Raw genomic sequence first — 24,771 nt, 5'->3', positions numbered from 1 at the left:
GGTAAATGCTGGTGCTGACAATATTCGCATGCAAATAGCGAGCTGCTAGGTAGCTGCTATACAGCTTTTCCAAGTCTGTTTCAGCACCGGATGTACTCAGTGCTGCTGGGCTTCATGCTATAAAAGTACCTCAGAACACCGGAACACTCCCAGGGCAGACGGCTCAAGGATTTAGCAGGCATAACCGCAAGAAATCGCTTAAAATTTTGGTTGCAATATTGAGCCTATTTCCACGAAGAAGTGAGCTGCGTGTTGCGCTTGGAGTATATGTGAGTCGATTTACCATCTCGGGAATGGCGGCAGGAGTATTACTAGACTCGCTATGTATGCCATTTGAAAACGATCGGGATGATCAGCAAGTACTTTAGAAGTAATAGATAGGGAGAAATACTACCTCTATACAATGTGCTGATCGAAGGTTGTCTTGTCTTTCTTGTCGAGGGGTATGATCTCTATTCAGCAATATGATGCGAAGAAATGGCGGGTAGCTAGGCCACGAGGAAATCAGAGGAGCACTGAGATGCTATTGGAGATAAGACAAGGGTTTATCAGGAATAAACATACGGTTCGTGGCGATTGCTCAAACATATTTTCCGAAAAAGCAACTTCATGTCGTTGCAATTTATAAATATAGTATATGTAGTCACGTGTGGAGCATTTAGCGTGTCGGGTTTCCCTTGAACTTCAGTCGTCGGATGCCCTCCGTTGATTAACAATCGATTAACAATCATCAATCGAAGCCACCATGTTTCTCTCACGCCCTGCCCTTGCTGCCGCACGCAGAGCGGCAGTCAATCCTATAGTCAAACGTAGCTTCACAAGCTCCATTGTGCGCAGTACGAGTTCCTCCCGATCCGCAACTCATCGCATTGTCCTAACTCCGGCACCACAGGAGAAGCCGCCCCCTCACCCCCTAGCGGAGCCAACGAGAACAAGCTGAAGAAGTTCCAAGGTACGATACGAAATCTGAGCTTCATGGAGGGTTTCTGGGCGGAGTGAGTGGGTGCTGATGCGCGTATGCAGATATCAAGACCGAGGCCGACCTGTTCGGTCCCGGAGCCGCGCCAGGAACCGTTCCCACCGATCTCGAGCAGGCCACTGGTTTAGAACGACTAGAAATATTGGGAAAGATGCAAGGCATTGACATCTTCGATATGAAGCCATTGGATGCCTCCCGACTAGGTACGCTCGAAATCAGACCACAATTGAATGGGTGCGCTACGGATAGTAGGAAGATCAGTTGCTGATGGGGAAACGCAGGCACGCTCGACAACCCAATTATGGTCAAGTCATTCGGCGACGAGCAATACGCCGGTTGCACTGGGTTCCCTGCCGACTCCCACAACGTCATCTGGCTCACGGTATGTTTGGGCGTGCGTCGAAGCTGGGGCATGAGACTGATGATTGACTAGATGACTCGGGAACGCCCTGTCGAGAGATGTCCAGAGTGCGGCAACGTGCTGAAGATGGAGTACGTTGGCCCACAAGACGATCCCCATGCCCACGGACACGACCACCATGCCAAGTACGAGGAGCCAAAGACCTTCGCCGACTATGTCCGCCCTGAATACAGATAGATTGGAATACTCATGTGGGGGAATCAGAGCAGGTGTAAATGTAGCATAGTGGTCAATGGAGAAGTTCTCGATTCGTTTGGAAGGGCAACGCTGTTTGTTGAAGAATGATAACACAACAAAACATCCAACGCAAGTCGTTCTACACAGTGCACAAATTGACCTCAAAGGTACCCAGCACGTACTAACCCATTACCAAGTCGATAGCCCAGCCCTCTCAGGCAGGATTCAAACACCATCACCGTTGATTATGTCTGATTTGTTGTCATGACTTGGGTCAGTAATTCGCGAAGGTCTGCTTCCACGCCCGTTGATTCCAGTGAGCTTCTTCTGTGTCTATATATTTTTGGCTTCATAAAAGGTTAAAAGCATCGAGTATCAAGTACCAAGAAGTTCTTCAATAGTTGCTCAGCATTGCATCGAGTCTGTCGTTTGAATATCCTGAGAGCGACACCAAGTCCTTCGACTCCATCGCCCTCTCTCGCCTTTGCATCAGGCTTCGTACATATTCTACACAAAGAGGAGAATAAAATATCCAAACTCTGGCGAGTCTGAAATTTTCTATAACTGATTGAACTGATTCATAAGAGGGTTAGTTATCTAGCTGGCTGATAGTCATCGACCCTAGGCCCTTGCTGTTTCTCTCTTCAAGCTTTGTATTCTGCAGAATGTCGAAATAGATCCCGGACACGTACGCATGTTCAATCGAAAGTCACCTAATAATACTAGTCTTCTTGAAGCCCAGAAACTTCGATATCCAAGTGCTGAGAACGTCTCGGTTTTTTTTGAGTTCAAGTATGTACTCTCTTTTCCAAAGGCCCATAATCATTGCCCATCTCCCCTCCGCGAACGTACGTCCTATCCCACCCGCTGATTCGGAGACATTCCTATTCCCATCCTCAAAGCCTTGCCCTCCTCAGATTCTTCAACAATTTCAGAATCCCTGCCCCCTATCATAGATTCCTCTTCCAATCTTAGCCTTCGTTAACGGTGATCCTGGCTCTCAGCCTCACTCACTAAAAGATCCTAGGCTTGCTTCTTTGCCTTTCCAACGTACCAGTCCAAGCTCTCTCTCTCTCTCTCTCTCTTGCTCGCAGATGCATGTTGCGGGACTTTGCGGACCGTGGCATCCTCCGTCAACTGCTCAGGAGACAAGATCCCGAGCGCTCGCTCCACTCTCCAGGCCATTTCGAGGGCTAGGACCTCGCAAGATCGTACATACATGTCAGGACCAGACTCTTCCATGGTGCGAGCTGTGAAGCCGCTGCGGCCGAGGGTGCGTAGCCAGCCAGGCATCTGTATGCGTGAATGGCCAGCCGAAGCCATCCCCATCTTCATCTTTCCAGCAAGTGCAGCTCTCTGCCAAAATCGACGTCGTTTCCTTGGCTGAGCTGAGCCTTGTGTGCAGCAGCTTTTCATCCAGGCTGGTAGGTAGGTAGGCAGGTAGGTAGGTACTCGCGCGGGACCTTGGGTCTTGCCTGGAGGCGCATCCTCTAGCTTTCTCCTGAGGGCTGGTTTCTGGGCCCTCCAGAGGCTAGGCTTCTTTCTGCTTCCTGCTTGAAAGCTTGAAAGCTTGAAAGCTGCCTCCGGCAATATCTCACAGGCCGGTGGATACCGAGATAGTGGCACTTCATCTTTTCCTCTCGGATAATCCTGCCCCCTAAACTTTAGACGGCAGGGATCCGATTTGCTCGCTCGTCACGGAACGGCAGCTAATCCCTTCTTGTCAAGACCACTTCCTCTTCTTGCTCTTAAGGTGTTACACTGCTGGGAAAATGAAGCTTAGGCTTGGGGTCGGTGAGGTTGGGGAGTGGCGGGTCTTGGGAATTCCGTATGAGAATCTGGAAGAAATTCAAAGCAGCACCAACCCTCTCCCCCCGGCTCTTCCTTAAAAAAGCAGAAAGAAAAGAAAAAGATCAAAACTCAACTGGAAACTCACCTGTGACGTGGGACACAGATAAGATTCCAGTTTGTAATCTTAACTGAACATGTTTACCCGGACCGACTTGCGAGGGCCTGGGAGTCAACCTCCGAATGTCAAGATGGGTCTCCCAGTTCATTAAGCAAGTGTGAGCTTAAACCATTAGTCCATCATGTTCCTCGACCGGTCGATATCCACATCTACGGAAACCACTTCCCTAAAGTAGATAAATAAATAATCGATTTTTCTTCCACCTGATAAGCGAGAGGCCCCTCCCCTTTCCCCCCTCTGCTCTCGCTTAAGTACCACTCACTATACTAAACAAAGAATTCATTCGTAAAGTGTTGGTTCGCCGGAAGCGAACGTTCTCTCGTATCTCCTTCAACGTGCTTAGCTTAGCACGCAGGTTCTTGCAATTGCAAAAGAATGGGTTTGAATGGTATCTGACTTCTGTCTACCCCCCCAAGAATCAGGGGAGGAGATTCCTTCGATATGAGGAGACGAAGCCCCCCGGAATGGCTATCTAATGATGTTTACCAGGAATTTGGGGGCCATAAATAGGTGGCGCGCTAAGCGAACCCTGTCCATCTCCCCGAGCGAAACGAGGTCGATACTGATGAACCGACATGAAGGAACAGAGAGAGAAACCGCGCATCGACTCATAGCTACAGTTTCATTTCATTTACTACTAGACCACTTTACAATCTCTGATTAATACGAAGTATATGTCATATCATCGAATACGCGTACAGCTCGGAAGAGGGAGGAGGAGCTGGACGTATTTCAGAGAATGAAGGCTCGCGCGAACCTCTCTCTCTCCCTCTCATACCTTCCTAGCAAAGAACCCCCCCACACCCCCCCCTTTTTTTTTCATTTTTTTCTTTTCTTTAAATTTTTTATTTTTTTTTTTTTTTTTTTTTTTTTTGCGGAACTGCTTCCTTGCCTTCTACTCAAACTTCTAACCGACCGACTGACTGTCTAGCCTACCTACGGAGGGAAACCTTCAAATCCCTCCCTCAGCTTACCCTGTCTTTCTCCGTCGATCCAGACCTGTTGCCTGCCTACCTACCTACCTAAGCAAGGAGCTCGGATTCCTCGAGTCGAAAACTTCGAAACCCGCATCTAGGCCGTCATCAACATCAGTCCTTTTCATTTATTGTACTTGTTGGTCTGGACGTAACGAGTGTCAAGAAGAGAGAAAGATGAGCTGGCCCGATGACCCTATGGCCCTTTGATGAAAGGCAGCTGTAGCTAGCCATTTACCGCCCCTCCCCCCTCGCCCAATCTGAACAACCTGTAAACAATGTTGAGAGAACTGCAGATAAGAAGATTTATGCGCAGACAAAGATATGGTAGCACGCATATCGCAGGCAGTAAATAGTTACATATAGACGGAGAAATAGCCCCCCCCCGTGGACTCCAATCCTACCTGCATATTGCAGAAAACGACATTTCGTTTGAACCCTCGTTCTGCGCGCATTGAGAATTCATATTAGTTCTCGAGTGGGCAGTTGCAAAATTCAGAGGGCTTCCGTACTCGAGTTATTTGATTGTAAAGCAAGGAGTGGTATCGAACACAAGTGCGCTTGACATGACAGCCGGGGCCTCTGTCCCAGAACTCCACACCGCCATGCTGCCTGTTTTGCTGATAAGGCTAAGGATATTCCTCTACCAATCCGCCCTTTCATCACAGCCCGTCGCTGTTACAACCATTTTCAAGTCGTTTCTCTCCAAACGTATCAATCCAAGTTCGTGTAGAAATTTTCGTAATTTCGGACCTCGGTCATCTCATATTCCAAACCTAAGCCCGAAGAAGACCTTACCATCCAAACATAAAACCCGTCCATGCTATCGCCAAAACTGCACACCAGACCAGGTTACATCCAACAGTGCTCCCACTACTCGATATATCGAAGGGAGATCCGCCACCTGATCCTCCGTCTGGCTTGGATGTCGCTTTCGGGGTGGCACTGGACCCGGCGGCTGCAGCGCCATCCTTGGAGGATGTCGTAGTGGATAAACTTTCCGCGGATGTCGTGGAAGAGGTGAAAGAGGGGATAGGAGGTATCGCCGAAGTTATCGTTTCCGGGAATGACGCCTGCTGTGTAGAGATTGTTGGTTTTTTAGAAGCCGAAGAGGTTGCTGCAATCCCTGTCGATGTGGGTGTCGGTTTCGAGGCCAAAGTTCCACTCGATACTGACCAAAACATCAATGAGGTCGTAGGAGTAGCCATCTGTTTCGTTGTAGCTTTGGTCGTTGGTACCATCGTCATGGTAACAGAAGCCTGTGGTGGTTCTGATACGGGCGTTGAAAAACACAGCGCCGCTAAAATCCCTCCATTCTTGATAATCCCCAATAGTGTTTGTGCATTTACGCTAGCGGATACGCAGGCGTCTCGCACATCTGCTTGTATGGTCAACAGATTCGCAATGCAATCATTTGAGCATCCCCTGTCGAAATCCTTCTTTTTGCAATTGACCATCTGCGTATCGTATGTCAACAGACATGATAACGAAATGTATTCATTTCTGATTTCCTGAAAATTTGACAGGGACAAGGCGAGCGCTGTAGGCAGTGCAAGGGACAGACCAAGGTGTTTGCGCAGCATTGTGAATGAGAATGGCAGTAGGGGTCCCAAGCCGGCTCCGAAAACGTAGGTTGTGATAAGGCTCGCCGCCACCACTTTGGGGATTGTCGATGATAGATAACACCGTACAGCAGTGACGACAGCAGGTAGAGCGTTGCCAGCAAGAGCTTTGACACGTTGCCCGCGGAAGGGATAGCGAATGCTTCGACTTGCAAAAAACGCGGCAGATTCGAGTGCTACCGTTAGGGTAGTGGCACTCCACGGTCTCCACGTCGTTTGTGACAGGAGGGATCGAGAGGTGATAGTCTCTCGAGTCCTTTCCCAAAACTCTTTGCTTTATGAAGGATATTGCTGGCGTCCTAGTGATTTCTGGAATGACGCAACGGATCAAATGCGCAACGCAGAAAATAAATCAAACGAAGAACGAGATGCAGCTAGAGTGCTGAGTGATCGAAGCCTGCTGCAGAGTGGCTGGAGTTGACTGACTTCTTCAACTGTTCGGATTGGAAAAGGATTGATGCAGAACAGAAGGAGAAATACTTAGTGGGAGATGGGGACTGGTGGGTATTCGAAGCAAAAAGAAAAGAAGGTTTGATGGACAGGATTACGAAGTCAGGGATAGTTATACACGTTCCTTTTAATACAAATCCTTCCTTGGTCTCGAAGAATGAACACTTGTTGAGTTAGGCAATGAGTGGCATGATGATCGTCAATCCAGCCTCCCGCAGCTTTTCAATTTGGCGAACGACTTGAGGAGGTCGACGTCTTCCACGGAGCCAGTGAGGTCGCGACATTTGGCTATGACGAAACATTAGGAATAGTTTGAAACGGGAGTACAGTTTCAGATGTTGGGAAATCGGTGATATGTGATAAGTTGTTGTTTGTTGGCTGTTGGCTGTTGGCTGTTGGTTGTTGGTTGTTGGTTGTTGGTTGATATCGTCCTGTTGTGATACATAAAGCAAGTAGCCCCACTTAAACCCCTGAGTTCTCGCCAAAGGTCCAACTAGGTCACTCTCGGCTCGGCCCCTCACTCCTCTCTCTTGATCTATGATTGGTAGCCTTCTCGAGCTGCCCCACCCTCAGCCTCGCGCCTAAGTCGCAAGTCGCAAAGCAATGAGTGAGTGAGCGGTTGAATGCTATGCTGCTCACTCACCAAGGAAGCCGACAATTCAACACATCACATCAGCAACACAACACAAACACAATACCTACCAGCAGTTCCATTCTATATCTGCCACCGTGACTCTTGGCCAACTCTCCTTCCCCAACCCAACAGCCAGCCAATCCATAAAACCACAAACCACAACCTCGCAGTCAAGCGTCAACCCAAACTTCCCAGCTTTGAGATATCCGAGAGGGAGAATTGGAAGATTGGGAGGAGAACGGTCGAAGGCAGGATCCAGAGAGAAATAGAACAGAGCGAGCGTGCCAAAGAGCAGCCAGCACAATGCCATCCGGATCCACGACGCCGGTCCGCGTGCCAAAGGCCGCCTCGAACTACTCGCCCACGACCCAGGATCCCGAGCTGCGGTCTCAGATAAACATGACGCTCCTGCGAGACGGGCATATTACCAAGTACTTTCGCTCACTGCTTACTTTTCTTCTTTTCTTCTTCTCGTCTTACCAGCAACATGCCCCTCTTCGCACCCCTCCCTCCTCAAACTGTGCCCTACCATCCATCACCTTATACAACAAACTCCCTCCCCTCAAAAAAGCAAACACTAATACCACCGCTCAGGATCCACGATACGCTCCTCCACGCCCTCCACGCCCACCCCGCGAACTGGCCTACCACCCTCCAAGCCCACGCCCTCTCCCTCCTCCGTTCTGGGAAATACACCTCCTTCCCAGAGCTCATGCGGCGCGTCCTGCAAGACATCAAAGACGACACTCTCGCTCAAGAAGCATTCGCCCAAAACGCCTCCGCAAGCACCAGCACCAACCCAACAGCCACCACGGCGAACTCAAGTAAAGCGAGCGGGAAAGTCAACGGAGTAAGCAACGTGAAGAGGAGGCCTGGGGAGGACGTACCTGGCTTCAGGGGAAGAGGCGAGGGAGGGGTCAGTCTGGCGCTGCCGAGGGTAGTGGTTGAGGAGGGGGTGAAGGTTACGAGGGAGTGTTTGGAGCTGGTGTGCGAGGTTCCCGAATGAAAAGCCCCCCCTCCCTCCTCTCCCTCTCCCTCCCTCTCCTTCTCCCTTTCTGTTTCCATATAGGTACCGTGCCGAGAACTTGGACTTGGACTTGGAATTGGATTCCAGGCAACAGGACGAAATAGAAGTAGTCCGGGATGGAAAAAATCATATGTACACTTGGACCCTCAAGACGGCGTTCAAACGGGCCAGGAACGAAAAAAATGGGACAGCCGCGAATATAGATGTATTTATGTATATGCACATGTACTGATGAGAGATCATTGCAGCAACCTTTATACCATGTATCTTTATACCATGTATGCCTCCCCTCCGCACACATAAGACAGCCACAAATCTACAGGGTAGCTGCAGCAAGCGAGGGATGCTCTATAATATATCTCCTCCTACTACTACGATATATCCAAACAACAAGCGAGGCTCTCTCGTCTCATCATGTAACCAGTGATCAAGCATCCTCATCCCCCCTTCCCTCCCTTCACCCTTTTCCACCCTCCAAAGAAAAAACAAAAACAAAAACAAAAAAAGCGCCCATCCATAATAGCCACATCCAAAACCTACTAGACTGAAGAGAAAAGATTGAAGAGAAAGTGTTCTTGCAAAAAACTTTATGTATATATATATATATATATATATATATGTGTGTGTATGTGTGTGTGTGTGTGTGTGTGTGTATATATACCCCCATAGCCCATACAAGCACACACATTTCATCATTTTCATTGCCTTTTCTTTTGCTCGCTCGTCTCTATAGCTGATGTGTAGTGTGTAGGTAGGTAGGTAGGTTCGGGTAGGTTCGGGTAGGTTCGGGTAGATTCAGGTAGGGTCGGGGACGTACTGGGAGATGGTAACTTATGATTTATTGTTTACAAACTGTCAATTCGAGTTAAGTACGGTCATGTTATAGAGATGAGGACCTAGGTCAGTAGGTCAGTGGGTCAATAAATATACATTATATACGTGTGTGTGTGTGATGACCGACAGAGTGCATACATGAAATGAAAGCTCATAGATCTGGTTCGAAATTCAGCATTGCTGGTAAACAGTGGGCACGAATTGTAGCGATGATTCCATAATGATCATACAAAAGTCATGAAAGTGACGGCTGCCACAAGATAAACGGTAAGAAAAGTTCATGGGACGGACTATCAATCTATTCGGTCGGTCGGGTACAGTGAAGACCAAGTGTGCTCTGGAGAGACACTCTAAATCATCGCTGCGCCCGAATGTATGCAAAAAGCAAATGAAGAAAATCTTGTTGATGCCCCCCAGCCGACTGATGAAGGCTTACTTCTCTCCCGACTCCCAATACAGGCCTACCCTAGGAAACACCATTCCCAAACCGGCCTAGGAATTCTCCCATGCATGCAAAACAGAAAGAACTATAGATTACAAATGACTAGTCGTAGAGACTGTCATCCTCACCAGCATTACCGAACCCAGCAGCTCCACCCTCAGCATTGGCAGCGGCCTCTCCAGCCTCGGGGAACTTGAAGAAGGCACCAGGTCCAGAACTCTTCATGCTCTGAGCGAAAGCCTCGTATCTACGGATCTCAACATCGGAAACCGATCGGCGAGCGGATGACATAGCCTCCTCGAAATGGGCCTTGGTCAACTGAGGAACTGGATCCTCTGCATCATCGTCCTCCATATCAACGTCTCCCCCGGCAGCCTCCAAAGCCTTGCGGCGCTCAATATCCAAAGATATGGCTTCCTTGATGGCAAGCTTGACAGCACGTTGAGTGATGAAGCCCAGATCAGCACCAGAGAAACCGTGGGTGCGGGAAGCGATGTAAGTAAGGTCGACGTCAGGAGCGACTGGGGTCTTTCTGAGTTGTGCCTTAAGAATACCAGCACGAGACGACTCGTTGGGGAGAGGAACATAGACAAGGGTATCAAGACGACCGGGTCTGCAGAGAGCATTGTCAAGTTGCTCAGGTCTGTTGGTAGCACCAATGACGAAGACGTTCTTCTTGGATGTCATACCGTCCATTTCTGCGGAAGGTTAGTTCTGGTTCCGGAAGAGGATAATCGTAGACTTACCAGTCAAAAGTTGGTTCACAACACGGTCAGAAGCACCTCCAGCGTCACCGTTCGATCCGCCACGTGACTTGGCAATGGAGTCCAACTCATCCAAAAACACGACGCAAGGAGCAGCGGCTCTGGCCTTGTCGAAAATATCTCTGATGTTGCTCTCAGACTCTCCAAACCACATACTTAACAACTCAGGGCCCTTGACTGAGATGAAGTTGGCGGAACACTCGTTGGCGACAGCCTTTGCAAGCAATGTCTTACCAGTACCAGGAGGACCGTAGAAGAGAACACCGCGGGATGGGGAGAGACCGAACTTGAGGAACTTTTCGGGATGGTCGACGGGATATTGGACGCTCTCGATAAGCTCCCGCTTGACCTCCTCGAGTCCTCCAATATCGTCCCAGCGGACGTTTGGTACCTCGACAACAGCAACCTCGCGGAGAGCAGATGGGTTGGAAACACCAAGGGCGAAGCGGAAGTTGTCCATGGTAACCCCCAGGGAGTCAAGAACTTCGGCATCAATTGTATCCTCATCCAGATCGATGAGATCCATCTTCTCACGAATCTGTTGCATAGCAGCCTCAGAGCAGAGGGATGCAATATCGGAACCGACGTAACCGTGAGTCTCAGACGCAATCTGCTCAAGATCAACATCATCACCCAACTTCATGTTCTTGGTGTGGATTTGAAGAATCTCGAGGCGGCCAGTTGGGTCTGGAATGCCGATATCGACCTCCCGATCGAAACGTCCGAAACGACGAAGGGCAGGGTCGATCGAGTTGGGTCTGTTAGTAGCGGCCATAACAACAACGTTCGATCGAGCCTTCATGCCGTCCATCAGGGTAAGGAGTTGGGAAACGACACGGCGCTCAACCTCTCCGTTGGTCTTGTCACGCTTTGGGGCGATAGAGTCGATCTCATCAATGAAGATAATCGCAGGAGAGTTCTTCTCGGCCTCCTCGAATGCTTTGCGGAGATTCGATTCGGACTCACCAGCCATCTTCGACATGATTTCGGGACCGTTGATCAAGAAGAAGAAAGCACCAGTCTCATTTGCCACAGCTCGAGCCATGAGTGTTTTTCCAGTACCTGGAGGACCGAACATAAGGACACCACGGGGAGGCTTGATACCGATGGACTTGAAGAGCTGAGGATGGCGCAAAGGAAGCTCGACCATTTCGCGGATCTGGGCCATCTGCTTTCGGCATCCTCCAATATCATCATATCCAACCTCGTTCAGGTTACCCTCCTCATCCTCGCGCTGGATGGGTTCGCCTTCGCAATGAATGACGGTATCTTGTGCAACAATTCCGTATTCCGGAGGATCGACCTCCACAACCTTGAACTCGACTTGTCTCATACCACCACGGACTGTGAAAAGGTCGCCCTGACGAACGGGTCTGTATGCCTCCCGGAAGTATGGGGCGAGGAAGACATCGAAGAGAGACCCGGTGAGGCCTTCAACGGTATCGGCGATAGGAAGGACAGCAATGCGCTTGGCCTGTAGGGATTGTCAAAACTTGTTAAAGATTAATCTGTGAATAAAGAAGCTTACGTATTTGATGTCGGGGCAAGGGTGAACGGTGACGACATCGCCGTGCTTGACGCGAAGGTTATGTCTAACAACACGGTTCATACGCGCGCTCCCGTCATCCAACTCCTCATCGGCGAGAACGATTAGAACAGTGTCCTTGCGCTTCTTTCCCTTCACCAAGACGGTATCGCCACGGAACAATTGGAGCGTCTCCATAGTGTTGTTGGACAGAGCGATCACAGAGTTATCATCGGTAGCGGCATCGGTGACCCTATTGCCACCTTGTCAGCTTTGACATCCTAGGACGTAGACCTGCGAGATTCTTACATCAAGGAATTTGGCTTCTTCTTCTTTTTCAGAATGGCCGTCGCGGTATCATCATTCTGGGAGGCCGGTCAGTTTGAAGTCCAAGCAGCTGCCAGGCATCGTGTCAACTTACAGTCTTGTGCTCAGCACCGGAAGCATCGCTGGTGACTGTCAGTGTTTGCCCACAAGAAGCCGATGAAGCTTGACCCACTTGAGATTGATCTTCTTCTTTTGCTCCTGCTTGATATCTGGTGATCCAGGCTCGGCCGACATGTTGACGGCGGGTCCAGAAGCTGGAGCTGTGGTGAAGGTGTTTCGTTTTCCGTGGGGAGTCGCCGGCGGGTGGGCAAGCTTGTGTATGGGATGGAGAGTGAGTTTGAGTGTGAGAGGTTGCTACGATAGATCGAGGAACCCAAGAAGAGTGTGGATGTGTTGTTGTTGTGTAGTTGGGACAAGAGGAAGAAGTGGTGGCAGGTGAAGGAGGTGACAATAAGTAGTGGTCGGGAGTTGGGGTAATCGATTGTAGAATAGTAGGCAAGCTCAAGAACGGCAGCTCACCCAAAGAGGCTTAGCGTGTCGCTTCTACCCACTTCGAGCGGCTTCGACTCGGCGGGTCGTTTCCAGGCAGACGGAGGCCTGCGTGGCTTCCCGTGATCTTCTGAGTTCCACCAAAAACGATAATAACAACAACAACAACAACACCATCATCAACCACCAAAAGAATAACACGGATTCAATTACAAAAACAGCTGGAAGGAGCTTCAATGCTTAAAATTCAGGATTATTAAAATTGAAGTAATTTTTCTCTCCTGTTTTCATTCTCTTTCTTTTCTTATTTCCTCTCTACCTATTTCCTTCTCAGAAATCTATTGAATCGATGCTACAATGAGTCCCTACAGCGAGTCATGGATTTGATATTGAATATTCAAATGAACAAATTTTTTAATCATCTCTTCGCTCAGTACCTGCTTCTTACATCTTGTATTTTTCTAAAAGAACGGTCGGCAAGCGCGGCCGTCCCCGAATACCCTCCAACAAAGCTTGGTGTACCAGGAAGTCTCGAGAATTTGAAGAGACTGTGTTAATGGCTCCACCAACCCATCACATTATGTCTCTACCTCACCGAAGAATCTCATGGTTATTACCACATCACCCTTCCTCTTTACCAAACAAGCTCGCAGTTTTTGCCGTCGACGAGTTCCATACCCTTCTCCCCAGCTGTAAGCAACCAGTCCAGCAGGCCACAAGCGTCGGAAGCCTGGTGGAAGTGCATCTCCATCACCTCCAGCGCTAGGACTGCGGTGCCCAGTCGCAGCCTTTCCATGGCGGTGATTCTGGCTTTGAAACGGAGTACTGGAGCCAGATCCGGAGACGGGGGACCTGGGAGAAGCCGAAGCTCTGGTGATGGAGGAAGGTTTTCGATGGATCTCGAGATGGTAGAAAGAGAGGGACTGGGTCAAGTAGGTAAAGACTACCCTGAGTTAGAGGTGAGGATGCCAAGATGGCAGATCCGTCGGGAGCGGCTACGGAAAGGCTAGATTGAAGCCGACCCATTTCCTAAGATTTTCACGCTGATTGATGCCAATATGAATAACATTGCAAGCCAAAGAGGGCTTCAGGGTCCTCGCGAGGGTTAAAAGTCTTGGCTTGGCGGTGTCATGCTTCTCTTCAGCAACAACCTAATAATCAGGCATTTACTCGCAATCCTGCTATGGGGTTCCTAAAACGTCAGCATGAAGTGACCATAGTCCCGAAATCATTTACAGCTAGTCTTCCGGTCCAGCCTCCGTACAGTTATGTACCCCATCCACAACACCACAATACAGGTCAGCTAGCGTACAGACAGATCCAGGCCTAGCTAGTTAGCACCTCTATCTCTCTCTGACCACTAATCAATCATCTCACGCCTCCCTAGAATAGGAATTTGCATTTACCCCCCAGAATACGTATAACAAAACCCAATGCCGTCCTCCCCATAACAACAAGAGCCGGGGGAAAAAAAACGCTCACTACGCCAGGGAACCCCAGACCTATAACCACCCATTTCCCAACCTTCTCAAGGGATGTAGGGAACTCGCAAGCAAGCCAGATAAAATATACGGAGTACACCAACAAAGAGCCGATCAAAGATCCAGGAGATTCTGATTCAATATCCAAGATGAAAGAAGAGAGGAAAAAAGAGAGAGGAAAAAGGGGCAAAAGTCGAATCAAGATACCTATGTATAAAAGCTATACATAGCTACATTTCCATCGACTCTTTTCTTCTTCTCGAAAAATAGGGGGGCTACAATATCAAAGACGCTGGTGAAGTAAAGTAAAGATCATCTAGTCAAATACCCGATCATGTCATAGACTGATAAGAAGTTCACGTTACGTCACGTTCCCCGTTCGCTCACTCGTTCGCTCTCAGAGATGCCAGAGCGCAGCGGGAATCCCGAGCGGGAAAAAAGAAAAATATCAATGAGGTCTCATCCACCCGATCAACACCCGCGGCCCCCTGTTTTTTCCAGGGCATTTATAGACGGACCTCCCGTCTCTTCTCATCAGCGGAAAGAAAGAAGAAGAAATAGAGAAAAGATTGCTTGAGCTCTGAATCCTTTATTGTCTTCTGCTATTATCGTTTTCTCCTCTATCCGTTGAATGGAAAGGGGGGGGGAAATATAAAATAAACACCCTGTCTATATCTGTACACGGGTTGCTGTCCTTTCTATCCCAGTTTTTCGTTTCTAAAAGAAAAAGGAAAAAGAACAAAGGAAACAACAAGTTATACACAAACACGCCTCTCTTCTACTCCGACTGTCTTATGGTGTTGTCTGTATCTTCCCTTATAGTGCACTGCATTCCTGCTTGTCTTTTTATTCGCGGGATACATCTCGTCCGAAGGCCTTGGACTTCAACCAGTCGAGAACGACCAGGACACGGTTACGAGCTTGAGAGTATTCGTCAGCCAAGATCTTTTGACAGGTCGATTTTATCAGAAGGGCACTTACTGCTAAAGCACATGCTTAAATACGCACTTCTCCAGAACAGATAGGTCAAGCCACCACCAGTCGCAAAATTGCCATTTAACCAACTCACGTCCGCTACCGCGCGCTCACTACCAATGTATGCCAAAGAGCCCTGATGGGTGTAGTGGAACGGCTTGATATCCTTGACTCGGCGCAATTGCCTCTCATGCGACTCGATTTCCTTTGCGATGCCAGCAGCGTCTCCAGGTTGCAAGTTAAGCGACGAGCTAAGCTCGTGGATCTTGCTCTCGATGGCTTCGCTCTTGGCCATGGTGTTGAAGAGGCGGGCGAGAAAGGCACCTTCCTGTGCAGCGACTTGGGCGGTTGGCGCGTAACCTGCGACGGCACAGTCACCGGTGGCCCAGATATCCTTGGCGCCTTGTACGACGAGGTATTCGTTGACGGCCAGTCCTCTTCTCGAGTCTTTCTGCGCGGGGATGCTGGCCATAAGGTCCTTGACGATGGGACGAACCGCATTACCAGTGGCCCAGACGAGCAGGCCATACGGCATGACCTCCATAGTCTTCTTTCCATCAGGGCCAGTTGCCTCGGCTTCTACGGTGGTATCCGTGACCTTCTTGACAGCCGTCTTAGTCTTGATGGTAATCTTCTCTTCCTTGAAGGTTGACTCGGTGTAATCAATGAGTTGCTTGGAGAACGTGGGAAGCACGCTGGGGAGGGCTTCGATCAGAGTGACCTTGAACTTGTCGCTGATCTCAGGAATCCACTTCTTGATGTCCTGGTCGAAGAAATCCTGGAGCTCACCGGCGAACTCGACACCAGTTGGTCCGCCACCGACGACAACCATGTGAAGGAGACGCTCGACCTCCTCGGGTGTCTGGCCCTTGAAAGTGGCAGTCTCCACGCAGTCCATGATCTTCTTGCGGATAGTCTGGGCATCACCTATCTCCTTCAAGAAGCAAGCGTGCTCCTTTACACCTTGAATACCGAATGTAGCATTCTCAGCGCCAACACTAACAACAAGCATATCATAAGCGACCTCGGTCTTGCTGGAAGTTCCTTTGATGTCAGAGTTGTCATTGATGTAGACAATCTTTCTCTGTGAGTCGATCTTGGTCGCCTCTGCTTCGTAGAACTTCACGGCCGCTTGCTTATGTCTGGTTATGCTGCGGATAGGCTCCATGATGGATCGGTGTTCGACGGTGCCGGTTGTGCATGATGGCAGGAGGGGCGTGAAGAGGAAGTAGTTTCGGGGAGAAATAACGATAACGTTGTAGTTTTCGGTGTCGAGCTTCTTGAGGAGAGATACGGCGCCCCAACCTGTGCCTGCAGACGATTAGTTAGAAGTCACAAACATGCCGGTATATGTGCATCAAATTCGTACCCAGAATGACGAGGTTCTTCTTCGTTGGATCCGGTTCGAATTGGTCGTCTGGGTGTCTCAACTCATAAACTCCATAAGCCATATAAGCTGTGCCTATAATCGCAGAGGCGTATGTGAGGCGCCAAAGAGTCTTGAAGAACGGGAAGCGGCGCTTCTTTGCCTTCTCAACGGGAGCGGGAGCGATATCTGCGTATGCGCGACGCGAGGTCTGGTGCAACTTGCTCTGCTGCAAGAGGATCCGGGACGTTGATCGCGGCGCGCGAGTGAGGGGAGTTGGTACTGTCGCGAAGGACCGGCGAGCAGCTGCCGTGCTGAAGCCGATTGAAGAGGCAGGCAGCCGCATCATTGATCTCGTCGTCGTGGACGCCATGCCTCCACAAGTCTGGAGAAGATAGAGAGGGGAGGCGTTTTCTAGGAAGCGAAGATATGAAAAGCTGGATGGGAGTGCTCGGATACCAAAGGGCGGTGATGACCCAAGCTATTATTGTTTTCACGAGCTTGGACCGGGACTGCACCAAAACAAGAAAACTGGTCATTTGAGCCTGTGAGAAATAATCCAGCCGCACCGGTTGGCATGGCGCGGATAGTATCCTGCAATCATCCTACGACGAATCTTCTTGGTCTTGGAATTCTTTTGTAGTATGTAGTTTGTTGATTCTCGGTTGGTTTGGTTTGGTCTGGGAATCATCTCGTGTTGACGTTGTTGTTCATCCCGATAGCCGCTCGGGAAGATTCCGAACCTCCGAAGTGTCTGTCATGTCTCTGTCTGTCAAGTCGTTCCCATCTTTCCTACCCGTGATTCCGAGGTGACAGAGGAAGATACTCCAACTCGAAGTTGGCCCGTCAAGTTTTTGGTTGGTTCATCAGACGGTTGAGAGAGCAGATGACCACTCTAAAGCAACAAACTATAGATAATACTAAAGCCTCAGATCAAAAGCTCTTCTCAGACCGAGGCATAACAATATTTCTCTCCATTCGTCATCCGGTAGCTTCCGAGGCTCTCTCACACATGCAGAACAACTTACAGATATCCCCCTTGTTGTCATAGTCCATCTGCTTGACCGAAGTGGAAGCCTATAGTTTCGTATATGTTGGCACCAATCATGTTGAGGAAGTAAAATCCCTTTGGGTCTGTCTAGATTTTAGGCTTCTGCTTGTCTGTCTTTCCAAATATGGTAACGCTGTGTTTGTCAGTATGCATCTCTATCGCACACCAGATATCGAGATAGAGCAAAGCATGGCAACTAGGGAGAGCCTCGAGGATGATGGACATCCAGCCATAGTCTCCGGGCCAGAGGCTTGAAAGACTCGGTCGGAGTCGGAGTGGGATCTCCTGTATTTAAACAAGAGGCAAAGAGAGGGACAAGGTGTCGTCCAAACATCGCAACGCTAAAGCTCCTGATCTCGTTCAAGATCCATTTGTTCAAGAACGCGTCGCTTATACACACCCAGAGCCATGCCAGCAGCATCGAATAGCCGTCAAGGCCTCAGTTTCGTCCGATGCCCCGTTTCACCATGGAAACTGCCCTCCCTACACACCTTGACGTTCATCCCCCATGCTACCGCATTCATGCCGAAGATTCATGCCGACCACCTTCTGCTGCTGCACCCACATCTTCCATCTTTCCAACCCTCTCCTCCTCATCATTCGCCGACTCCTTCGCCACGTGGAACAGCGCATCACGAACTCCCAACGGCAGCAAAATGCCAAGTGACGCTCTGTTTCGACTGAGGTCAAGCTTTGATCACCTGAAGACGTGGAAAACGCAGTCTCCTGGGTGATGCTTGCCGTTCCTCGATTGGTCTGCCAGACTGACGTTTTTATGTTAAAGAATGGCGACGCGACAGACGTGCCGAAGACGGGACTTTCATGCCCATCCATCCGCCCTCCTCTGAAGACTGAGGCCCGACGAGGCGGGGTGAGATGGTGCAGTGCTTGTTGCTTACTGGCTTACTGGCTGCTGGCTAGCTCTAATATTACGGCATTCATGCAACCGGCAGAGCGAGTTCGGGTGGCAGCAGACCGCCGTTTCCACGATGGAGCATGTTGTTGCTCTCCGTACGTGTGAGCGAGACGACGAGAGACATCAGACTGGACCCAAGTATATACAAGGTTTTAAGGGTCTTCCGCGAAAGCTTGTTGGATCGCCGTCACCGCACCTGGGATATCTTCTCTGGTTATTCTACGTTTGGATTGGCTCTTTTCCAAAGTAGGGGTGCACCCGGAAGTTGCACAGTTCATGAGACGGGATCTCTTGGCAGGGCTGGACTCTGGTATTTTCCAAGACTCTCTCGCAATTTTCCGAGGTTTGAGCTTCAGTGACGAAACATTGTCGCTGAATCTTGAACCTCTCCGACCGGGCAGGTTCGTAAGGCAGTTCAGTCAAGCGAGGCATAGTAGTTGCCCCGATGCGCATCTCATTTTGAGTCCATGCTCGCTCTGGGTTTTACGATTTCATTTCCATTCCGAGAGTACTTACTGCATCCTCATTTCGGTACGGAAATATTTGGTTGGTGGCTTCGCGGAGTAAGCTCAGGATCTCCAACGACCAAAACGTCAAGTGTACTACTGTATTGCTTTCTTCCAAAGCTTAGTTTAACGTTTAAGGCTTTGATCTACGAATCGTAAAGCTAGCCTTCCGTGATGCATGCATACGGTAAAGTATAGATGAGCTTGTTTTTCTCGGTAGGGTAGGGGGCTGCCGCCGCCTATCACGCTGTACGGGTAGTTCCGCACCATAACTTAAGCGATATACTGTTTACTATATTCTATATTGACCAGTGAGCAGGAGTCCCGAGTTGCGCAAGCGTGACCATTTACAGTAATTTGATAAGAGTATGGCACCTCAACTTGATCTCCGTCTACATTCGTCATAGTCCCCTTCACTCTTCTACTTTATCTGCTCGCAGTGTAGAAGTTGCATCTCGATGTCGTCGGCTCGTCACGGGTTCGAGATTTTGGTGGGACAACAACGACAAACTCTCAAACGGCAGTGCCCGATCATCCCTGATACGAAACATCAAGATCAAGACAACACCGCAACTATGCAATGCATTCTCACCACCTCCACGCTGCTGGTCCTTGCTGATGATCGACCTCAAGCTTCGGTCGCCGCTGTGAATGGCTCTGGGTCGTTCAGAGGTGGAGCACCACAGTCTCAGGTCACCAATCGAATCCTCTCACTCGCGGCGGGCGGGCGATGTAACGCAGCGAGAGCCCAGCCTGAGATGGCTAAGATGTTGCATATCCGCTCCAGGAATCCTTCCACGGGCACGAACCAACTGGACTGCTGTGACTTCGTCCATCGCTGCAACACTGAATCCGGCCCTCAGACCACTGACCACTTGCTCGCTCATACGGCCTCATAGGCACCCTCCTCCCCCACCCCGAATCATGCCGACGCCTCGACTCGATCCGCTGGTGCTTGAGATCACCGTTCGTTCCTGACACACTCTTTTCTTCAGCAACTCGCTCGGTTCCAATTCTTTTCTTTTTGTGCGTCACACGGCTGGCTCGTGATTGATTACATTCGAAGGTCCAGTTTTTGCAATAGACAGCTCTCCAGGCATTCCAACGAAGGGCGGGACTATTTGGCGAGCATCAGTGTATGCTCAGCATACCAGGCACCGTGGCGAAGGATAGATAATACGAAGGGCCAGCGAGCGCCTGGGAGGTTATGAGCACGGCAATGGCACCGTTGGATCAAATACAGCAGGGCCCACTTGGGGTATTGCAACAACGGCGAGACTCTCCAACTCGGTCACATTTCAAGATACTCAACGTGAGGGGCGATGATAATTATGGAGGAAAGCAACGAGTGGACATCAATGGGAATATGGTGCCGCAACCGCTGGCAATACCTGGAACGGGCGTTGATGGAAAGAAATTCCCGCTACTGGCTACTCCTGCTGCGACCTCTTCCGTGATCGCGACCAGGACTATGTACGCTCCTGCGATAGCGGCTTCTCCCATCGGCACTGTTGAACCCACGACTATTGTCGTAACGTCTACGGCTCCTCCAATTACATCTACTATATGGATGACAACCTCGATACCCTTCACCTCATCAACAGCTACGAATTCCACAATTTCCTCGAGCTCACCCAGCTCATCTACACAACCTGGTTATATGGCTGCTGCTGCAGCGAGCATTGTAGGACTTCTAGCTCGGGCTCATGTCGCTGAACTAACAATCTACAGACCGCGCCATCCACAACTTTTTCGCCATCTTCAACGACTATCCCAATTTCCGTACTACCAGCCTGGACGGCGCGACCACAGCTGGGTAGACCTCGAAAGGGTCTGGACGAGCCGGATCAAGACCGACCAGCTAGCACTCCACATATATTAATGACGGCCACCTCTACAGTTGTGACTTCGGCTACAGTAGCAGTAGCGTCTGCTACAATGTCCGCGTTGCCAGGTCAAGATGACTCCCCCCGGCAACAGGAAAGGCCCGGGACACTGTCCAGCAGCGCTACACACTGGCTTATCGCCCTAGCAGCCATAGGTAAGGTCTAATTTTCCGATATCCATTCTTTGGGGGAGAGCGATTTGGGGGAGAGCGAGGAAGTACTAACGGTATCCAGGCGCATTTGTCACCTTTTCCGCTCTGGTAATTTTTCTTTGCTTGAAAATGAAAGGGCGGAGATTTTACTTTGGGGTCTCAACCAAGCACAGGAAGTTTGGCAAAGGGGGCCCAAGAGGCTGGTATGGATGGCGAAAAGAGAACGACGGTTATATGGATTACCCCCCGCAATACTACGCAGGTTACAGCGCTGATGAGAAATCCTCACCGACGCAACGACAGGTCGAGGCTTACTATTCGACATCTGGCTCACCATACCCGATGCCGAATCCAGGAAGCGCTGCTACGCCCTTGGGAAGAAATTCACAACCGCTTGAGCCTTTCCAACCGGGCTTGGTTGACAATTCAAACCCTTTCGTTAACCCTCAGTATCCTCAGACATCCTCGCCGATTGAGCAGGCTGCCCCCACCTTCGCTACTCAGGATTTCTACGGCGTCGGGGGTCAAAATAACATTAACCAGGGCCAAGAACCGTCAAGTGCCTACAGCAACTCACTTAGTTCGAGCGCAGCTGGTGGTAATTTATTTTCGGACTATAGCAACACTGGCAGTAACATGATGCTATCTAGACAACCAGGCTCGCAGAACACGCTGACAACCTCGGGCGCCTACGACCCAAGCCAAAGAGAGATCAACCGCATTAGCTACTTGTCTTCGCTGTCCTCTGGCTTTGGGGACGGGCTCATCATGCCAGAGCCAACAGTTAACGCTGGCGGCTCTCGACAAACCTATCGCCAGTCACGCGACCCCGAAACTGCCGCTGCTAGACTCTCGTGGGGAACTTCCGTACCTGAGGCCCCGGCATTGAAGGGTGACCGAGACACGATGTACACGACTACCTCCCAGGATTCGGCTCCCCGCTTCCGCACCGTCAACTCATGGGTTGCCCAGCAGACAGACCACGTCGACAGGCAACAGCAAAGCGGCCGGAAGATCCCACCGATGCCGCCCATCCCGCATCCTATCCGGACTAATGTTGGAGTTCGTCATAATCGCATGCTAAGCGAGGACACAGCGTTCAGATATCACCCGGGCTCGAGAGTACTGAGCGATCAAGGCTCGAGAGTACCGAGCAGCATCTTGGACACGAAGACGTTTCTAAACTAGGGATTACTAGGATGGAGATAGAGATGGGAATGGTCTGATGAGCTCATGAATTGCATGCAGTCTCGTTCTTGTGTATATAACCTTTTAGTGGTCCCTGAGCCTGGTGCTTAGATGGATAAATTTAGCATAGCGAGGAGTCTTGAGAAGGGAAGGCAAGTGGACGGGAAGGAAGGGAGGAAAGGAAAGGGAAGGAAAGGAAAGGAAGAGAAAGGAAAGGCAAGGGGGAAAGGGCGACATGACGAGCGGACAACAGAAAATTTGTAATGTCCTGAATATGCCGAGGATGGAAGGAGACTAGAATGAAAGTATGTGTGCATACCTAGGTACATACTACGATTATTGAATCTAAAAATAAAAAAAATTATAGCCATATCTGGCGCATCCAGCAACTTCTTGCTCAGATCTGGGACTGGGAGATTCTATGAAACTTGCCTTCTCTATCTGCTGCGAAGCGAGTTCCGCTGCTGGAATTCCGACTTCTGAATCATGCTTCTCCGTCAGAGAATGCCTCGCAACCGTTTGTCGCATCGCTTAAGGGTCCAAGACAAGGCCAGGTATGACGGTCGAGTTATGCTCAAGTGAGTCTTTGGCAAAACTAAGAATAGACGCCCAGCCTCCTTAGCCCTCGGCCCTCGGCCCTCAGCCTCCTCAGCCTCACCCGTGATGAAAGAGGCCGTCTTGTCTCCTTTCTGTTTGCTTTTGTTTCTGTTTCTCGAATCTCAAGTCCTTCAAAGAGCTGTGACCTTGATCATGAAACATACACCCTATCTAACCTAAACTACTACTGCTCACTTCTCACCAGCCAACAACGACTACTTCGTACACCATCGTTTTCAACTCACACATAACCCAACGCGCGGAATTGCCCTGCCCCCTATACCAGCTTAAACCCACACCACACCACACTACACTATACCATACCATACCAAAAGACCTAGAGGTGACACCGCCTCGCAGGCGCAACCAAAATGCTCGACGAAAATCTCCCATGCTTCATCATCAAGCCCTCCTCCGACATTCCCGCCTCCAGCACCATCTTCCTGCGCGAGAATGGTGCAGAAGAGCTCCAACCCGAATACACGCTGCGACGACCTGAGCCGAACCTCCCAGCCTCGAAGAACTGCTACGCGGTAGGCTTGTACGACTCGTACAGCCCTGAGGTCCTGTTTGCCGAGGTGCTGGTGCGTCCAGAATGGCAGCAACCAGGTCTTGCTGCCGCTGAGAACGGGTTGCCGCCGCCACCTGTACCGATCGTGCCCAACGCTTTTACAGTCCAGCTGTACAATCCCGATCAGCAGGTAATCATCAGGCAGATCCCGAGCACGACCTTCAGCTCGGCGTATTGGGAATTCGAGATGCCGCAGAATACCTTCCGGTTACCTTCAGCCTCGTCCCTTGACAGAAGCCAGAGTGACCCTGCAGCTTCATCTCTCACGCCTAAAATTGCGTTTAAGTGGAGGAGGGATGGGAAGCTATCGAAAGATATTTCGTGTTTCTTAGCGGGAAAGTCAACAAATGGCAGGAAGACCAAGGAGCCTGATATCACAGTGGCGATGTTCAAAGGTGGAAAGAATCTCACGATTTACCAACCGAACATGCACAGAGTAGATGTGGAAGATGTCAAGGGTCTCGAGGTGGTGCTTTTGCTCGGTGCAACTGTAATCAAAGACATTTTCTTCAACCCCAACCGAGAGATGTTCAATATCAGTTCTCCTACCGTCGGAGCAGCTAATCCGCATGGAGGGAGGAAGAATAGCGGCCCCTTGATTGCAGGGAAATCCGGTCCACCTCTCCCCCTCATGTCAGGAGCAGTCATGTCTACACCACCACAGAGGACGAATAACATCCCACAATCGCAAATTCCCCCGCAACCCCCCCGCCGCCAGCAGCAGCAACCCGTCTCCAGACCACCCCCTGCTGACCCGCGCACACAATGGGAAATCGACGCCGAAACCGAACGACTAAAACGCATCGTGCAAGAGGAAGAGCGAGCTCGCGCAAAAGCCGAACACGAGGAGCAGAAACGCATCAAGAAAATGCTCGAACAGGAGGATAGAGAGCGGAAACGTCGAGAGCTAGAGGTAGCCAAAGAGACGGAGAGGCTGCGGAAGAAATACGGCGTCCCAGCCCCGCGCGTGCAGTTTGCGCCCAGTCCTCGACCGCAGGCGTTAGCCGCGTTACCGCAGCACCAGAGCGCGCCACATACTGTGCCCACACCGGTTGCCAGGCCGGCGAGCACACCTCACGGGTACAGCTCGGCCGGATTCGGATCTACCCCGAGGCCGCAGAATAGCAGCAGTCCGTATTTGCAGGCGAGCGGCAACCACTCGGCGAGCCCTAATGGGTTTTTTGGATTTGGGGGTCGGAACAAGATACCGAAGAAGAGGAGCGTGTTCTTTTAGTTCTTCTATTGCTTTTTATTCCAGTGACATGATACCAAGCGAAATTGCGTTCATGGCGTTAGAGTAGGCAGGATGGCACTCTTCTTTGGAGAGTCTCTCTCTCCCCCTAAATAATACAGACGATAGTCATGTCATGTTCCAGAGACTGGATCTATAATACTAGCTTCTTTTTCTTCCTCTATTTATGATACAAGGTCATGTTATTTTACATATT

The 24,771-nt window shown here is 50.2% G+C and overlaps 8 protein-coding genes across 8 annotated transcripts; 6 read left to right on the top strand and 2 right to left on the bottom strand.

Moving 5' to 3' along the window:
- Window positions 1-745: 745 nt before the first annotated feature.
- L3040_004243 (uncharacterized protein) lies at window positions 746-1,577 on the top strand (the record flags this gene model as incomplete). The annotated part of the gene is made up of 5 exons (XM_007288978.1): window positions 746-836; window positions 893-952; window positions 1,024-1,182; window positions 1,261-1,361; window positions 1,413-1,577. The coding sequence occupies 5 exons, from the start codon at window positions 746-748 to the stop codon at window positions 1,575-1,577; spliced, it is 576 nt and encodes a 191-aa protein (XP_007289040.1).
- Window positions 1,578-5,086: 3,509 nt separating this feature from the next.
- Window positions 5,087-6,152, top strand: L3040_004242 (uncharacterized protein; the record flags this gene model as incomplete). Its single annotated transcript, XM_007288980.1, has 3 exons — window positions 5,087-5,243; window positions 5,386-5,986; window positions 6,047-6,152. 3 exons carry the CDS (start codon window positions 5,087-5,089, stop codon window positions 6,150-6,152), a joined length of 864 nt encoding a protein of 287 aa, XP_007289042.1.
- A 1,377-nt stretch (window positions 6,153-7,529) lies between these two features.
- Window positions 7,530-8,232, top strand: L3040_004241 (uncharacterized protein; the record flags this gene model as incomplete). Its single annotated transcript, XM_007288981.1, has 2 exons — window positions 7,530-7,657; window positions 7,821-8,232. 2 exons carry the CDS (start codon window positions 7,530-7,532, stop codon window positions 8,230-8,232), a joined length of 540 nt encoding a protein of 179 aa, XP_007289043.1.
- Window positions 8,233-9,631: 1,399 nt separating this feature from the next.
- On the bottom strand, window positions 9,632-12,379 carry L3040_004240 (uncharacterized protein; the record flags this gene model as incomplete). Its single annotated transcript, XM_007288982.1, has 6 exons — window positions 9,632-10,227; window positions 10,276-11,767; window positions 11,822-12,071; window positions 12,128-12,183; window positions 12,240-12,267; window positions 12,318-12,379. 6 exons carry the CDS (start codon window positions 12,377-12,379, stop codon window positions 9,632-9,634), a joined length of 2,484 nt encoding a protein of 827 aa, XP_007289044.1.
- Window positions 12,380-14,961: 2,582 nt separating this feature from the next.
- L3040_004239 (uncharacterized protein) lies at window positions 14,962-16,805 on the bottom strand (the record flags this gene model as incomplete). The annotated part of the gene is made up of 3 exons (XM_007288983.1): window positions 14,962-15,035; window positions 15,097-16,401; window positions 16,460-16,805. The coding sequence occupies 3 exons, from the start codon at window positions 16,803-16,805 to the stop codon at window positions 14,962-14,964; spliced, it is 1,725 nt and encodes a 574-aa protein (XP_007289045.1).
- Window positions 16,806-19,504: 2,699 nt separating this feature from the next.
- Window positions 19,505-19,828, top strand: L3040_004238 (uncharacterized protein; the record flags this gene model as incomplete). The annotated part of the gene is made up of 1 exon (XM_066154230.1): window positions 19,505-19,828. One exon carries the CDS (start codon window positions 19,505-19,507, stop codon window positions 19,826-19,828), a length of 324 nt encoding a protein of 107 aa, XP_066011905.1.
- A 308-nt stretch (window positions 19,829-20,136) lies between these two features.
- L3040_004237 (uncharacterized protein) lies at window positions 20,137-22,155 on the top strand (the record flags this gene model as incomplete). The annotated part of the gene is made up of 3 exons (XM_007288985.2): window positions 20,137-20,613; window positions 20,661-20,970; window positions 21,050-22,155. The coding sequence occupies 3 exons, from the start codon at window positions 20,137-20,139 to the stop codon at window positions 22,153-22,155; spliced, it is 1,893 nt and encodes a 630-aa protein (XP_007289047.2).
- A 968-nt stretch (window positions 22,156-23,123) lies between these two features.
- L3040_004236 (uncharacterized protein) lies at window positions 23,124-24,557 on the top strand (the record flags this gene model as incomplete). Its single annotated transcript, XM_007288986.1, has 1 exon — window positions 23,124-24,557. One exon carries the CDS (start codon window positions 23,124-23,126, stop codon window positions 24,555-24,557), a length of 1,434 nt encoding a protein of 477 aa, XP_007289048.1.
- Between the last annotated feature and the right edge of the window lie 214 nt (window positions 24,558-24,771).

Source organism: Drepanopeziza brunnea, assembly GCF_022702325.1.
Source record: "Drepanopeziza brunnea f. sp. 'multigermtubi' strain 214-2 chromosome Unknown ctg6, whole genome shotgun sequence".
NCBI lineage: Eukaryota > Fungi > Ascomycota > Leotiomycetes > Helotiales > Drepanopezizaceae > Drepanopeziza > Drepanopeziza brunnea.
The sequence above is the reverse complement of the archived record's forward strand: the minus strand, read 5'-3'. Positions and strand labels throughout refer to the sequence as shown.